The sequence below is a fragment of the Coloeus monedula genome, assembly GCF_965178545.1.
Source record: "Coloeus monedula genome assembly, chromosome: 21".
Taxonomy (NCBI): Eukaryota; Metazoa; Chordata; class Aves; order Passeriformes; family Corvidae; genus Coloeus; species Coloeus monedula.
In genome coordinates this window covers 3884315-3901442 of record NC_138801.1, presented here as the reverse complement: position 1 = coordinate 3901442, position 17128 = coordinate 3884315, and the positions used below count along the sequence as shown (strand labels likewise).

Sequence of the window (17128 nt, the reverse complement as noted above, 5' to 3'; positions counted from 1 at the left end):
GCGGGGCCTCCCCGCCGGGACACGCCCCCGACACGCCCCTCAGCGCTCTTAAAGGGGCCGCGGCCCCGGCCCCGGCCCCGCTCCTGCGTGAGGGGGGGGGGGTCTCTCATTCCCTCGGGGCTGCCGCCCCGCAGTCCCCGGTGGGAGGCCAGGCTGTGCCCCTGCCATGGAGAAATATGAGGTGCTGCTGCCAGGCTTAGGCTCTGCTCGGCAATAAGCGGGTGGCTGCAGCGTTGTGGGGGTGTAGTTGGTGCTGGAGGTGTCTATGGGGGTGCATGGCCCTGAGGAGGGGCATGTTCCCTGGGCAGGGACTGTGGGGTACAGGTCCCTTTAGGGACATGCTGTAAGTGGCTCTGAGCGGGTTAAGTGGTGCTGGAGGGGTTTATGAGGGGACATGGCCCTGGGGAAGGGGCGTGGGTACCCCTGGGAGCAGCACACAACCGTGGGAGGGGGCGTTGAGTGGGCCTGGGGGGGTTACATGGTTTTGGAGGGGCCGTGGATCGCCCTGGGGGTGCTCTCAGCACAGGGGATGCCCTGAAGGGGAGGGAGGGGAAGGCCTGTGTCCCAGTCAGGAGCGGGGGTGAAGGTGGGTGTGCCCCTAGTCCTGCCATGGGGAGCTGGAGGCCTTCCCTGTGTGGAAGCTTTCCATGGGGGAGCGAGCGGAAGGGGGTTTTTGCCTCAGATGTTCTGCCCTAGCTGAGCAGGTGCTCTGGGGGTCTCCCGTGCCTGCAGGTGCTGGAGCAGCTCCAGCCCGGAGCACTGGGCACGATGCTGGCAGCTCGGCTGAAAACAGATGAGGGTGTCCAGAAGAAATATGTAATAAAGCAGGTGAGGAGGTGGTTGCTAGGAAAACAAGAGTTTGGCATGTTTGTTTTCTCCAGGGGCACCATGATCGTAACAGGAGACACAGGCTGGGCAGCTCAGCTGCTGTGAAAGAGTAGGCTTGCTCGTTTTTGTGCTGCTTTTTGGGAAAATGGGAGATTCAGATCAGTTTATTGGAATGCTGAGGCTCAAAGGGGGAAAGGGCAGCAGCCTAGGTAGGTCCCCTCAGTGTTCTCACCTCAGCTCCCTGCAGCCCTGACAGTGGGGGAGAAGCCCTGGCTACCACACACTCATTTACAACTCTGTTTTACCGATCTCCTGATGCCAAAACTGCCCCAAACATTACAGATTTGAGCTGGCATTGAAAATTTGTGTCACCTCACACAGAATTTCCAGTCCAGTCACCTTGACAACAGTGTTCTGGCTTGAAGTTCCCCTGTGTTTCTTTTACAGTCTCATCCTTGTCTTTTGTTTGGTGCAGGTTGAATGCATTGACCATCACCAAGCAAATGTGGCCGTGAAGGAGGTATTGGTGCAGTCTTTTCTTTACTACTTCACTTACAAAGACCAAAGTCTTAATAGAAACAAGTCTTTTATCTACAAGGATTAGCTGAGTAAATAATAAGTAAATCAGGTAGGACTGTTTGTGGGGTGTGCTCTCTGCCCTCTGCTTGGGCTCAGGCCAGGATTTTGTATTAATTGTTATTTTTGGATAGGTAAATTCAAATGGACAATTCTTCTTGGAGAATAGTCCTTTCTTAAAGTTTTTATTTGTTTTGTGAAGCCAAGGCAAAACTCATGCTTTTGGCCTTTAAGCTGAAGGAGAACCTTGGTCTGTTTTAGTTTATTATTAATAACTCAATGTCTAGAGAACATATTTAATGATATGCTCATTTCTCAGAGTTGGACTTTTTTAATGTGAATGATTTGACTGGTTTTCTCTTTGTTGCACTCTTTTTTTTTTTTTTTTTTTTTTTGGTGCAAACTTGTTGCAATGCCTCGAGTAAGAAGCATCAGAAATAGTCTTAAAATACCAAAAATGGTTGCAGTGGAATATGTGGAATAGCACATGATGGATGAGTCTCACAGTGCCCACTACACACAGCATCTGGAGTTGGAAAAGAGTGACAAGAGATGTCTCTGCAGATATTTTATCCTGGTCAGAGAGGTCCCCTCTTTCTGTACCAAACGTGGCATTACCAGTAAAACTTGATCCAATTTTTCAGTTGAAATAAATATTGAAATCCATCTATTGAAATAAATGCGGTTGTGCTTTCTGGGAGTGTGGCTCTTTTTAGTTCTTCTGTTGTGTCTGCACAGCCACAAACACAACTACAGAAGAGTAACTTGAGTTCTTTTTATCTTCCACATAATCAGCAAATTTGCTGAAGTGATTAGGATTTGTTAGAGCCCGCCACAGAAACCACCTTCAAGGAGGTAAAACCCTCTTGTGTCATTTTATTTGCTGAGGCTCGAGCTTGCATGGAGGTTACAGGAAATAAGGGCTGCACTTGAAAAATCGTCCTGACTTGTATTCTAAGATGTGTTTTCAGGTTTGGATGTTCGGAACTGAAGAAGGGGGTTGTTCACACATCATCCCCCTGTGGAACAGTTTATATCCTCGGATCTGTCAAGGCTGTTGCAGCACTGAGTAGAGTCTGAGTGAAATATTTTCCTTCTTTCCACACTTGTGGATGCAAATATTTAACAGAACTGGCGCTTTGGAGAAGTTTGATGAGAAATGTGACATGAACAAGTCAGGAACTGGCTTAGGGTGTTATTTAAGGTCCTGTTAAAGGGAAGGACTGCTATAGAAAGCTCTCTATTTTATCTTTTTTTTTATCCTATGCAGGCAATGGGTTTGCTAAAACTCCGCCATTCACACATCTGTACTTACAAGGAATTGTTTGTGACTTGGAATAACGAGGTGAGAATGGAACAGGATTGGTTAAACTGGAATGTGTGGCTTATGTTCTAGGCACATAAGCATATTCACAGATTTAAATTTGGGGTCATTGGGGTGAGATGCTAAAAAAGAAGGTTATTTGGTTTCAAACAAGCCTGGGGTTTTTTGACTCCTGAATGAACACACTAAAAAGATGTGAATATGTATTTGTTGGAATCCATCACATGGCAGACTCCCAGATTCTGATGGGAATTAGTGTGCAATTCTGTTTTTCATGCCTGCATGAAAACCTTTCTATAGGGGATCATAAGAAGCTGAAAGCCCTGACTTATTTATTTGCAGGTTTTCTTCAGTGCTTGAACAGAATCTTTGATGATTTTGTGGATGTATAATTGATTTGAATCATCCCATACAGCTTCAGATAAGATGCTTGATAGTGGTGTTTGTTTCATTTGCTAAAACAATGAGCATGCTGTATTTTTAATGAAAGAAATTAAATATTATCTCTTCTGTGAGGGAATAATCATCTCAGAACCCTTTTGTACTGTGAACATCACACCCACCACTTTGGTTTTGTCTTTCTTACCTGCAAACAATTAAGCAATTTTGGTGTAATGTTTTATTACAGGTCTCATCTCCGTTCCTCTGCCTGGTAATGCAGCACTCAGGGCAAGGAGATCTTTCAGCTCTAATCGAGGAAAAGAGGCAGAAGTCAGAAAAGATAACAGACATGGTAAAAAGTACAGAAGAGGCACCTGTTTGAACTGAAAGACTTGTTGCTTTTGTGGTATTCCTTCTTTCTGAAAATCCTCCCTAAAGTCTTCAAAGCACAGGAGGGTGGTTTTGGAAACTCTCTTCTGAAAGATATTTGAAAGTTACTATCTTTGTGTTACACTTTCATGTCTATTCCTCTCCACAGGTGGTTCAGAAGTTCCTGGGGCAGATGGTAGATGCTTTGTTTTACATACACAAACAAAATATTTGGCACAGGTGAGCAGAAATCTCGTTCTCTTTGACAGGCCCTTGTTCTTTGCAGTGTTGGTTCAGCACAGTGCTCAGAGGCAGGGATTTTTACTCTTCCAAGAGGAGAAGTAGGGAGTAGAAATTCCAGACTTTAGATTAGTTTTCTTTTACTTCTGAAGTTACCTACTTCCTGAGTTTTGTCTGGAATAGTCATTTGACTGAGGTATTAGCTCTTGTTTTTTTGAATGTTAAAAATTGCCCATCTCTGTAAATGCTCACATTTTGGTGGCTGTGATGGACAAAGTTTACTTTGTGTATCTGAATAAGAGACAACCCTTGCATTCCATGCTCAGATCAATTTGTGTCACAAACACAAATTTTAAAGCATTTAAAGAAGAAAATAATTGTATTTTGGTTGATTATCACTTGTATATTAAAAAAAACCCCAACAAAACACAAACAAAAAATGTCCAAACCAATCCCCCCCCCTCCCCCCAAGAAAACCCACCACAAAAATCAACTCAACCCTTCTGAGGGCTAAAGATGCAGGAGATTTGTAATTATATGTAATTAGACTCTAATTTCACAGGCTGACAGAAAATACTTGTGTTGCAGAAATCTCAAGCCATCAAACATCCTTGTGACTGGTGGAGCATCCTTCATGCTTAGTGACTTCAGTACTGAAACACTTATGAAAGATGAGCTGAAGTGGAGAATAAGAGTGGAAAAAGGTAGGTATTTGTTTTTTCCTATTGTATTTTTAAAAGATTTGGTTGTGGTGGATGTTTTTAGTCCTCAGAGAAAAATTAGGAAAGAGGAAAAAGTTATCTTCCCTCTCCTTTCTCTGCATGAGACTATTTGTCTTCTAAATAGGATTTTCACAGGCAGTTGTCTGCAGCATTAATTGTGTTTACAAGTGAAAATTACAGATATGTCTGCGACTCTGAGCTCTGCAACCAAAACAGTTGGAATCCCTTTTAGCTTTATACTCAGAAACATCTTAGAAAATTGTTCTTTAGTTTACAGTGTGTTTTGTGGTCTTTGGAAGCACAATGCCAGCAATGTCACCCTGTGATTCTTGTTTCTACAGACAGCAAGTCTTGGATGGCTCCAGAAACATTTGGGTTTTCTTTTACTGAGAAATCTGACATCTGGTCTCTGGGCTGTGTCCTCCTTGATATGATGAGCTGCCTTGTTCTGAATGTGTGTAAGAGTGATTTATAAGGGATTTAAAGGGTCCTGGGCTCACCAGGGTATCTGTAAATGAATTTGTGAGAGCTCTCTGACACTGTGCTCTTGCCAGGCAGAAGAGATAACTTCCTTGCTGCAGGATATCAGAGGGGACAGCAGCTGCCTTGAGGGAGTCCTGACACTGATGCAGGATGGAGAAAACAGCTATTTGCCTTTCTTTCCAATTTTACTGATGATGCTACAGATTGAGCCCGGCATGAGACCCACAGCAAAGTGAGTTCTGGCTGCATTCCCTTTATTGATTTTGTCCTAAACTCCTCCTACACACACAAATTGGGAATGTTAGCTGCTGTTGGAAAGGGTTGAGTTAACATTGCTTATCCTCCTGCCTCAACAAATTGAGTTATTAAAGACTTGATGTTCATTCAGAGTGGACACTGATATGCACAGGTGTCCCTTTTTGCAGTTATATTATAAATTCATGTAATACACAATTTTATGAGCCTGAACTTGACACCTAAGTGTGGCTTGTACAGTGTGAGCTCTTTCATTAGTTGTTTTGAAGTAAATTGTTTTAAGTTCTATCAAAAGTAATCTAGTCTAGAAGTAATATTACATTTTTTTATATAAAAATTAAACAATGCCAGTAGATATTATTTTTTACCTTACCAGTTCTAGCTTACTGGTGCTGCTTTTGTCTCTCAAAATTCTAGGGATCTGGTCACTGTTCCATTTATTGGGAAATGCCTGGCTTTTGCTGGTGACACCTCAATGAAACTGAAGAAGTCTGTGTCTCCCACAGTAACAGATGTGCTCTTTCAGGGAGGAGTTGAAAGTGTTCTAGGTAATAAGGAGAATAAGATTAATGTCAGGGTGATTTTCATAGGAAATAGACCCTTCCAGTCAGGATGTATTCTACCTGGAAATAAATTCTTGGACACTCATTTTACCTGAAATAAAATGGAATCCTCTTTGGAGCAAGGATCACTATAGAGCCTTTTCTCTAAACTCCTAAGATTCTCAGCCATTCCTACTGCAAAAGTTAAGCAGGGTCAGAGGTCATTCCTCAGAAGATTTGGGAGCTTCACTTACTTTGTTTGCATTGTAACGTATTTGCCAATTTATGCCACAAAGGATCTGCTCCATCATTTTCCTTCTAAGTAAAGGAAGATGTTCTTTTAATCTGAAAAGTCTATTGGAATAATGCATTTAAAGCTCCTGTTCCTGCTGTGATTTAATATTCCAACAGGTCCCCATATATATATATATATATATATATATATATATAATGCCAAAGACATTGTGAATCATCACACTTTGTAATAGTGAAATGTTTGAGTTGAGGGAAAACAATCAACAGTCCCTTTTCAACAATCCCAAATTTCATTATTTTCATTCATATGAATTCACATCTAGCACAAAACACAGACAACTGGAGTGCTTTGTGTTTGTGTGGAATGGTTAGAAGAATTTCCTTGGTTTCTCAGACTTCATGCAGGCTTCCTGGGATATTGAAGAAGTCCAGGCTAAAGGTATTCAGCACCTTGCCAGCTTTGTAAAGGATAAAAGTGGTAAGGCACTATTTGATCATTTTATTTATTTATTCTGCTCCTTCCTTACACTTTGAGATAATAGGAAGAGGAAAAAATTTCTAATGTCAATAAATGAGAATGAAATTCCTCTCTTCCTATTTCTCCAGGCCAGTAGCTGATAGGATTGTGTTGGTTCTTGTTCTGTACATGCTTTTGTTAACCAGCAGAGGTGTTTTACTGGATAAGAAAAATGGGCACTGGAAAAAAAAAAAAAAAGAGTGATATTTGAATTGGCAACAGACTGACATTTGAGGAAGGTGATTTCCACAAGTCCTGGAATGACTTGGGGGTAATTCCCGGGGCTGCAAGGCTGGCAGAGCAAAAGGAAGCTACACCTGGCTAATTCCTGTGTGTCTTGCAAAGTTGTGAGGGTGAAAGCTGTCTATTTTCTCCCAGAAACTGCACATTTTTCAAATGAAACTTTCAGGTCAAGGTTAATAGTTGAAAGCACTGTGTTAAATCAGTTGTAAAATGCTCTGTCCTTTGACAGCACTTTAGTGCTGGGATTGGCTTATGATGTTAAAACTTAGGGTTATTCATAGCTTTAATTGATAAAGAAAAAGAACAATTTGGTTTTTCATTAGACTTACCTTTATCTTCAACTTAAGAAAGCTTTACTTGGTAATCCAGTGGGCTTTGGTTGTAAATAACAAAATGAATCTGTGGGATTCTCATCCAGTCCTGGTGACAGCAACACGAGGCTGTGCTCACATCTGGCTTGTTTGGCACTTCTGCACCATGACTGAGTGATGCTCACAGCTTCACAAGTGCTCAAAATGGACCCCTAAAAACCATCCAGTTTTCCTTATCATTTTATCACATATTTGTGGCTACACTGAGTAGCTGTATGGGGTATTCTGAAAGCTCCAAGTGTTCCTGGAAATAGGAGTTGGGGTGATTCTGAACTGCATGGCTTGGCATTCCCTGCACCCCAGCACTTGCTGCATTCCAGTGTTGGCTACACTTGGCTGGCACAGCCTTCAGCTGTCTTTAATAGGAGATATTTTCCACACAGATTAAAAAAATTCACTCTGTTTTGTTCTCTTTGATTCAAGAACCTCGTCTCAAACAATTTCTTTTCCCCACAGCATTCCCCTGTCTGCTAAAATGCACAGAAGTGATCACTGGTGCCATGAAGACTCACATAGATTCTCTGGACTTACAAGTAGAAGGCTGCACTTTATTGCTTGAAATTCTTAGTCAAGGTACAATTACAAGACTTCCTCCTTCTGCTGGGTCGTGTAAAGATTAATGGAGCAGATAATGGGTTCAGTAATGATTTTAGGGGATGAATGTAAAGAACTAAAGGAAGTTAAGCAGCTTTCTGGATTCTTGTGGCCTTCCTTCAGGACTGGCATACAGGAATTGTGTGTTAAGACTTAATTTTAAATATAGATACTGATCTTGTCCAACAAAGTTTGTTTTCATGTTATGTAGGGTGTATAAATAAAAGACTCTCATTGTTTTGGTATTTACATTTGAAACCATAAAAGTGGTTTTGGGTCTCCTGTGTGGTCCCTGCTGTCACTTTCACGGCAATTTACCCCAAAACCACCTGATAATGACACAAGCTTAAAAATACAAAGAATTGACTTGCAGAAAATGAAAGTTTAAAGTAACTTTTGCTTATTTTATGTGAAGTAGTGCTGTTAATTGAATGTTTTGCTATGCTGACAGCAGGGCAGGAGGGTTCACATTTCATTCAAACCCACTGAAATCTTTGTTCTATTCCAATGTTTGTGGTGACAGCTCTGGAACACGGGGTGATGATGGCCCTGGATGAGTGTGTGGCCAGCTGCCTGTTAGACACAGTGAGAAAACACTCTGAGAATGAAGAGTTCCTGTCATCACTCTGTACATTATTGATGATGGTTTCAGCCAGTGGTGGGTCACCTTGCTCATTCTTTGGGGAATATTAATTTATTTTTGTTTTCTGAAACAAATCCAAGATACAGTGCAGAAATGGTGGCTTCACTGAGAGTTGTAGATATCTGTGGGCATGTATTAGTTTAATAGTGGTAATATTGGTAAGATTGACCAGATATTGATAAGAGAACACCCCTGAAAGTATGATATACAATGCTGAGGCTTCAGGGACTTACAGGACTCCTCTAATAGATACAATTCTGTATTTCCTCTTGGTTTGGAAGCAAGTACAAACTCTGCAAATAGTAGTGCTTGAGATAATGAGGGCATAGAACCTGAATTCTATTTTGGACTGTGCCATGATGAATGGAAACCATTCTACCTAGTTCTTCTGCTTTGTTTCCTTCTGAACTTGTAATTGCTAAATATTTGTAGTATTTTTAGTTGTTTTCAGTGTCAGTTCAATAGTCATCAAAGACTGTTTTTCGAAATGGTTACAGAAGGATTTAGCAGCAAGGGTGTAACCTTAAAAAAAATTATTACAAAGAGTCATGTGTGAGACCAAACTATTTTTATCCAGCGTTTCCTAATTCTGAAGCTTGGTTTGAATCGTTAAAATGGAAACAGGTGAAAAATTGTAATTGACACCCCCTCGGTTCCTTTCCTGCTCGGTGAGTTTAAAGTCTGTGAGGAAAAAGGATGGGCAGACATCCATTTGAAAGGATCAGCTGTGTTAAGTGCATCTTGTTAAAGAATTCGGTGTGTGCTCTTGCTTTCTTTTGTCCAGCTGATGGGCTCATGTTACCGGTTTGTTCTCTCAGTTTAAATACGTTTAGCGCTGCCTGTTTCGAGGCCAGTGAGTGGGACAAAAATACCGGGTTCTATAGAATTTCTGTGGTTTTCAGAAGTAGCTGCGGAGAATCTCAGGAAAGTTGGAATCATTCCAGACCTTCTGTCAATTTTAAGACGTTTTCTTCATAATGGCCAGATCTGCTTCTCTTGCTGTGCCGTTCTCTGGAGCTTGGCTGTGAGTGGTAAGTAGAACACAGCCAGTATTGTGCCTGCTCTCATGTGACTGAAGGGCAGCAGGTATTGTGCCTAACTGAGTTCAGACACTCCTGTCGCTGGGATTGGAGTTTTCTCCCATTCTTGTTGGCAGGGAACTGGAATGAGATGATCTTGAAGGTTCCTTCCAACCCAAACCAGTCTGTGATTTTGTGATTCTGAAGAGTTATTTCCACAGCACTGCTAGAATCACTTTGTGATCCATTAAATCACAAAGTGATTAGATTAGATAAAAATAAAAATTAATGCAGTTTTTTTTAGCAGCCCTTTATGTGATAAGGTGTCAAAGCCAAATTTTTGCCATTCAGGCCAAGATGTGACCTGATTTTCTATTTACTGATTTGTTTCTGTGACGTGTTCTTGTAGAGGTGTGTGGTGTTCTGATCATCAAGGAAGGCTGGAAGCACAGACTGTGCACAGTTGCACTTGGTGTGTTTTATTCCCTCTGTACAACAAATCACCCGTTGGATTTATGGGAATCTCCATCCTGCAGCCCAGATTCTGTCAAAACTGTGGTTATTTCTGGAGGTTTCTTGCTGTGATCCCTCGGCATAATTTAAATGGCAAAGAACACAGGTTCCTGCAGAAGTTCAGCTTTCCCCAAGAAACAGAATTATTTATTAGTCCTGTAGCATTTGGTCTGGTTCTGTACATTTTTGATTCCTTCCCTCTGCTGCCCTCCAGACTAAAGCAATGTTGTATTATTCCAATGCCAACACCCATTAAGGTTTCACTGATAAAATTTGACATACACTGATATTATCACTTGATTAAATAACTCTGCCTGATGCATTTCCTTTCTGTTAAGGTAATTCAGAGAATAATGGAGACCAAGCAGTGCTGGAAAGTGCTGTCCCCGTCACCTCTGCAGTCCTTCAGAAACACCTCCAGAACGGAGTCGTTGCAGAGTCTGCCTGCTCGGCTCTGTGGGCACTGTCACTCCAAGGTGGGTGTTCCCAGTCTCCTTGTCCCTTGGGCATGGAAAAGGTCTGTGTGTCAGTGGTGAGCCCTGCAGTCCAGGCTGCTCGGCTGGAGGAGGCTCTGCAGATGGCAGCAGAGTTAGGAATTTGCATCCTCTCTTGGTCACTCTTCCCTGCACTCGCTGTGTGACTCCCTAATGGAGCCATTTGTGATGAACTGCAGCAATTAAATCACCAGATACTGCTAATGGGGACTGCATTGGTGGGCAGCCAATTTGCTTGGTTGATTTGGAACAATATTTCATGTTAAAAAAGAAATCATCTCTTTCATTATCATGTGCACTTAGGAACCCATCATTGCAGTAGTCCTGTCTTACATCAGAATATTGTCACATTTACCTTCTGCCTGCCCTTGTGGCATCGATCCACTGGGAAAAGCTGAGCAAAACACCCTCAGCAATCTCATTTCTATTCCCCATCAGCAGAATAAGTTGAGTATTGAGGATTCTTTATTCTTTTGGCTTGGAGGACATTGAAATTTTGGGGTTTTCTGTGTGTTTTGTTTATTTTATTTAAAGACTGTGTAACGGAGAGTGACTGTGAACCCACAGCAGCACTTTTGTTGGATGCACTCAGGATGAACCCAGAAAGAGCAGTGCTGGTGAAGAATGGCTGCCTAGCATTAGCCAGCCTTGTGAGGCTGTCAGGTAACATCCTGCAATTCTGGTTTTATTAATTACAAATCAGCTCAATCAATATGAAAACAAGCATTAAAATCACTTCTGCCCTGCATGACAGTGTCAGCTGCATATCTGGTCGTCTTCTTGTTCCCAAATGCTTCAGAATAGCTTTTAGGAAGACTGAAAATAATGGGCACAACTTCCTGAAAACATGACACGTGCCAGCTGGGGAGGGGATGGGAAGCAGATCATGCAGTCTGCAGCTACAATGAGCCCAGCAGTGTTTGTCCTCCTTGCAGAAACTGCAGCTTTGGCAATTCTCCTGGACTCAAAAGGCAGTGGAATAGAGCTGATCAAAGATGAGTATCATCTTCACTTCGATGAGCCAGGGGTGGCAGAAGCTCTGTGCCTGCTGATCAGCGAGATGGTTCAGTATGGTGAGATGGCTGGTGCTGTTACTTGCTGAATCTCCTCCTCTATCCCAACCCCCAAATCAGTAAAACCACAACAGCAGCTGCTCAGGGACATGTTAGTTGTTCTAACAAAAGACTTCCTTTGTGTCTGAGGAAGTTCCAATTCATCCTCCTGAGAATTCACTCCACTTGTTCCCAAGAAATGCCACTCTGGTGGTAAAACATTTTAATTTCATCTTACCTTGCCTTCTCCTTGTGTAGCTCTGCCCTCTCCCTGTGCTCCTTTAGCTCCTGCTCCATTGGCAGTTGTGCTTTAACCATAAATGATCCTGTTCATTGACACTGCAGATGAGGTTATGCTGGATATGAGGTCCCAGAAAATGGAAAAGCTGCTGTCTGAAATAAAACTCCGGTTTCCATTTAGCACGGTATGGAGAAGTCTCTCTGATAATAAAGAGGGGGTGCTTAGTATATTATTTCTGGTGATAGATTTTGATTATAGTGCAGAAATTTAGAGAATTAGCTGCATGTGGAGTGAAGAGTGAGTTTGTAAGCATAGTTCTAACTGAGAACTAGTGGTTGAAAGTTGTTTTTTCTTGTTGTTTATGCTGAAATTTAAAAAAAAAAAAACTATGTCCTTGCAACATGACATTAATTTACTACAGTCTTCATGCTAAACCAGGCTAAAGTTTACAGGAATAAAGCCATAAGTACATTACATCCAATTTATTTTTGGTTTGGAAGTGGCATCATTAACAAACAAAAAACCAACAAAAACTTTCTGACAGTTTGTGGGAAGATTTAACATACATTAAATTTCACCAAGTAGTCCCATTGAAAAAAGGAAAAACCCAGCCAAGTTATCAGAGCTATTTAATGTGTTACACTAATGATTCTTTTGCAATGGCTTGCTGGCAAGAAACCAGTAATTAGGTTTGTTCATCAAGCCAGTAAAACTGGTTAAGTCTTAATTTTGCTGATTTTAGTTATGCGTTTATAGAGTTGGTTTCAAAGACAGTTACAAACTGTTCTCCAGGGTCTCCTGCAGGCATTGCCTGCACCACTTTCAGCAACACTGCAGCCACAGGGTAGTGCAGAAAAAAATCATCACAGACGAGGACAAAGCTCCCTCTCCTGTTTAACAGCAGCCACTTTAAAGACCCATGTTAGACACATTGTTTTTATTAATAAACAACTACAAAAATAAGTGGAGCAACAAGGTAATCTTCTATTTGACACACAAATAATCTTCACATTTCCCTGCAGGAGATTCTGACCCTGGTGGATGCCACACTCTTGAAACTGAGGAAGGAAAAACGCTTTGTCTGAGAACAAGACTTGGGCACTGCTGGATACCAAAGCCTGGATCCTCCATTAGAAGATTCTTCTCACCAGGAAGATGAATATTGGGCTATTAATAATATAAAAACAGGTATTATTGTTGGTTTAGGTACCAAACTGTGTGACTAACAGCAATAATTAAGAATTCACCTTGTGGTTGACCCCACTTTGTGCACCTCACCATACTTGAAATAAAGATTTTAGTCCCAGGCAGTTTTGATCAAGCAATGGCAGTTTCTTCTTTCATCTACCATAATTAAATTTCTTTTAACTTATTCAGTGTCTGTTTCCCTTGAAGAAATTTAACTGAAGTTTCTTCCCAACTGCAGGCATTTGTCACAAAGGTGGTTTGAACACAGTAGCAGGCATCAGGCACAGGGGCCATCCAGCAGGGATACCAGCAGCTTTCTTGGACAGCAGCATTCCTGTACTTCCAAGTTATTGTAGAATTGTCTTTGGATTGATTTTATGAAGTAGCTGCTGTCAGTTCTGACTTATCTCTAAATTTGGAATGTGACATGAAACCAGCAAATGCTGCAGATGGAAGATTCTGTCTTGTGTTTTTAAGTTTTACAATTTTTGTTGTTAGTTTTGTTCTTAACAGCAGCTTCCCATTTCTTTTTCTCCAAGGTGTAAAGTCTCATAGCTGCTTGTGCATCCTGGATCTGGAAGAGAACAGACCAGATGAAGATGTGAGATAATAAGCAGCTAAATCTTCCATCATTTTAATACATCCTTCCAATTAGCATTTCATGATCTCCCTTTACATTTAGGCTCTGTGCCTAGTGAAAGGGATAAATGGTGTATTTAGAGTCCAGGGCCCACCACAAGGCTCTGCACTTCTGATTGTCACTGGGAAAGTCATAATGAAAAAATTCTCTTGATACAGTATCTATGAGCTCCCCTCCCAATTTTGCTTCCCCAGTTCATTCCTCTTTTCCATCCTCCTGCCTGCTGAAAGAAAGGCTCTCACACTGTTTATGCATCCTGCCACAGTACAGCAGTGCAGAATGCTGCTTTTAAGGTAAGCAGATCTTGACCATTACCTTTTCCCCTGGGGATTTTAAAATAACAAGAATTCAGAGTTAAGAGCTGACTTGTGCAAAAGTTGTTTATGAAATAAGGAAACAGTGAGCAAGCCTAGATGACAATGTCACTGCTACTGGTGTCCAAGCAGAGCTTGCTGAGCTTCACTGGAATGAAGGCACAGCATTCTGGACTGAATCCAGAACGCAGAGCTGGATGTTCTGAGGAGGTACCTACCGAGCAGTGCTCTGCTGTCTGCACCTGAACATTGAGCAGCTTCTCACAGAGCAGCTTCAGGGATGGCCTGGAACTCTAGAAACAGAGTAAGATCATAAACCATGCTGTCTCACAGGACTTGAAACAACAGAGAGGGGTGTATATATAAAAACATTCTGCTCCACAAAGAATAGCACATCTTAGCCTCTGCTGGTGAAATATCAGGAATAATGAATGCATTATGAGACTTGTGTGCATAGGTAGCAAAGAAGGAACAGGGTCAGGTAACAGCAAGCACAGGAGCCAGTCAGCAACTCTGGAGTCTGTTAATTGAGCTCCTTCCCAGCAGTCTCTTACCTTGACTCTCTCTTTGAAAGGTTTGTATCTCTGTGTGTCCCTGATCTTCTTCTGAGGATGATCAAGAAATAGGACCTAGAAGAAATCACATTTTCAGACTAAATGTGCTATTGGATGAAACTTTACAGAGGTGAATGTGCAGCTGCCTGGTTTTTCCTTCCATCCATTATAAGAGACTCTTTTAAGCCACGAAAGGACAAGACCCAGATCATACAGACACAGGCTGGATTCAGGACCACGCTTTCCAGGAGTTCAGGTGTATTCCCTTGATCCAGAATGATGCATTAGAAATTTAATTTTCAATGTACCTTTAGATCATTCTTTAAGGCGTGTCCAACTAAAATCCTTCCCTTCAGGATCTCAGCAACCTCCTTCTGAACCGTTTTAAAGTCTTCACCTAAAAATGCCACACAAGGAAACATTTTCCATGAGCAAACACTGCATCTTTTCTGGGAAGTAACTGTATCCTTGGGACAGTAGTTAGGCAAACTGCACAGTACACTGAATCCCTGCTTGCTAGAACATAGAGTATTCCATATAGAGCACAGCATGAATATGAAATGACTTTTTTAATCCCATACTCCACCAGTTAATTCCTTCAAGGGCATTCGTCATCACTGCATAAAAGCACTTCTTCCCACAGTTTTTCTTAGCATTAAGTTTAACATAAATCTCAGCATTTTGTTTCCCCAAATTAGGTCTCACACTGTTCCAAGCTCAGCCAGTGAGGCTTCTGTGACAACCCATTGAATTCCCCCTCTTTAAAAAACATTTGGGGGGGAAACCCCTCGTACCTGTGTTTATATTCTGAGGCCGTATGCCGCTGACAGCTGTCCTGTAGTCTGTCACCTTCTCTGTAGGCTTGACATACTTGTCATAAATGCACTTCCCAAACTGGTTGACGATGGACACCCGAGCCACGATGCTGTCCTCGCCCTTGGGGCCCACCCCCACCATCTCACAGTCCATGGCCACAGCTCGGGTCAGCCTGAAAGGCAAAGGGACAGCTTGGGGACACCTCTGCAGGGCCCAGGTGGAGCTCACGAGGTTCACACATGGATCTGAACAGGGCAAAGCCTGGCAGCAGATGAGGGGAGATGTCAGCTCAGTGTGCACCTGCACATCAGTTCTCAGAAGCCTCTGCTGCCATCCTTCCCCCTGGAATGTCACTCACCCATCAAAAGCCTTTTCCTTCACCAGCACCTGCTCCACAGACTGGGATTGCTCCGTTTCAAGTCCCAGGTTCCTTCTGGCAATTTTTGCTGCTTCAGGTCCTATTGCTGCTTCAATATCTTTTGGATCAACATCATCAAACCAGATGTCAGCCCTGGGAAGAAAAGATGTAATTACATTTAACAGTCTCAAAGCAATCTGGTGTCTGTTGTATAAAAAGTGTGTTTACTTTTTAAATCAAGAGCTAAGCCCTGTGAAAATTAAGTCTATGACTGTCACCTCTGCAGGTTTCTTGCTGTGTCTGAGGAGTAGGGGCAATGTGTGTCTTATTTCTCCCAGAATTTGGTCTGGGAGAGTGCAGCTGTTTTGAATGTACCTCTCTGTGCTCCCCCCAAAATGAATATTCACATCCAGGGCTGCTGCCTTGAAGTACTCACTCTTTGGGCTGCTGCTCCACGTGTTCCTCAGCTTTCCTCCTCTTATGTTTTAGCTCATCCTTCTCCTTCACAACAATACCATTTTTCTTTTTTTCTTTGCAGCCTTTCCCGTTGCTTTTGGTGCCATTTAAGTTCTTATTCACTGTAACCTCCTTGGATTCTGGCTTGCCTGCAGGAGGACTGTCTTTAGCAGAACCATTGACCATTTTATTTGTGGATTTGGTCTTTACCACAGTCCCATTCCCATTGACTGCTGGGACTTGTGGACTTTTGGTTGCTTTGAGTGGCTGCTTCTTTTTGGTGTCTGTTTGACCCGTGGAGAGGGGTTTGCTGGAGTTATTTGCCTTTTGTTTCAGTAGCTAAAATGACATTAAAGTATAAAAAAAAAAAAAAAAAAAAAAAGGAAAAAATATAAAGGAAAAGAGCCCAGAGAAGAGAAGGCTTTAGGGTGACCTAATTGTGGCCTTCCAGTACCTAAAAGGAGCCTTCAAGAAAGAGAAAGAGCGACTACTCACAAGAGCCTGGAGTGACAGGGCAGCAAGGGCGACGACCTCAAGCTGCCAGAGAGCAGGAGTAGATGGGATATGGGGAAGAAATCCTTCCCTGTGAGGGTGGGGAGGCCCTGGCACAGGGTGCCCAGAGCAGCTGTCGCTGCCCCATCCCTGGAAGGGTCCAAGGCCAGCTTGGACGGGGCTTGGAGCAGCCTGGGACAGTGGAATGTCCGTGCCATCGCTCCGTGTGAACCCCACCGTGGAGCCGCATCCAGGGAATGCCAGCCTGGCCCCGATGCTTCCCCGTTCCGGCCCCCCGGGGCTGTCTCCCGCTCCCCACACCGCATCCCCCGGTGCCCCTCACCTCCTGCAGCGCCTTCCAGTTGGAGGAGAACTCCTGGGGGCTGCGGGGGGGACCCACGGCCGCCATGGCGGCGCTTTTCGACGCGGCCGCCGCTTCCCCGAGGGCCTTCTTCTTCTTCTTCCTCCTCTTCTTGCTCTTCCCGCGGGCCGCGGTGCTCGGCCCCGCCGCCTGGGCCACCGCAGGACTCTGCTTCGCCATGCGGGGCTCAGCGGGGTGGGACCGGGACCGGGATCAGGGGGCAGCGAGTCCCAACCGCGCCGGCGCTGCCGCAGGGGGACCGGCACAGCGCCGCACCGCCCCGGCGG

The 17128-nt window shown here is 43.2% G+C and overlaps 2 protein-coding genes across 2 annotated transcripts; one reads left to right on the top strand and one right to left on the bottom strand.

Moving 5' to 3' along the window:
• The first annotated feature begins 59 nt into the window (after positions 1–59).
• Positions 60–12790, top strand: STKLD1 (serine/threonine kinase like domain containing 1). Its single transcript, XM_082295242.1, has 19 exons — positions 60–181; positions 733–828; positions 1304–1348; positions 2675–2749; positions 3357–3461; positions 3648–3718; positions 4307–4422; positions 4782–4894; positions 4995–5155; positions 5596–5726; positions 6370–6453; positions 7563–7679; positions 8224–8358; positions 9246–9374; positions 10214–10351; positions 10904–11032; positions 11305–11442; positions 11767–11846; positions 12685–12790. The coding sequence occupies exons 1-19, from the start codon at positions 167–169 to the stop codon at positions 12745–12747; spliced, it is 1941 nt and encodes a 646-aa protein (XP_082151368.1). The 5' UTR covers positions 60–166; the 3' UTR covers positions 12748–12790.
• On the bottom strand, positions 12130–17127 carry REXO4 (REX4 homolog, 3'-5' exonuclease). The gene is made up of 8 exons (XM_082295243.1): positions 16824–17127; positions 15969–16327; positions 15533–15685; positions 15153–15346; positions 14667–14755; positions 14359–14433; positions 14023–14097; positions 12130–13424 (listed from the first exon to the last, which is right to left on the bottom strand). The coding sequence occupies exons 1-8, from the start codon at positions 17019–17021 to the stop codon at positions 13323–13325; spliced, it is 1245 nt and encodes a 414-aa protein (XP_082151369.1). The 5' UTR covers positions 17022–17127; the 3' UTR covers positions 12130–13322.
• Between the last annotated feature and the right edge of the window lies 1 nt (position 17128).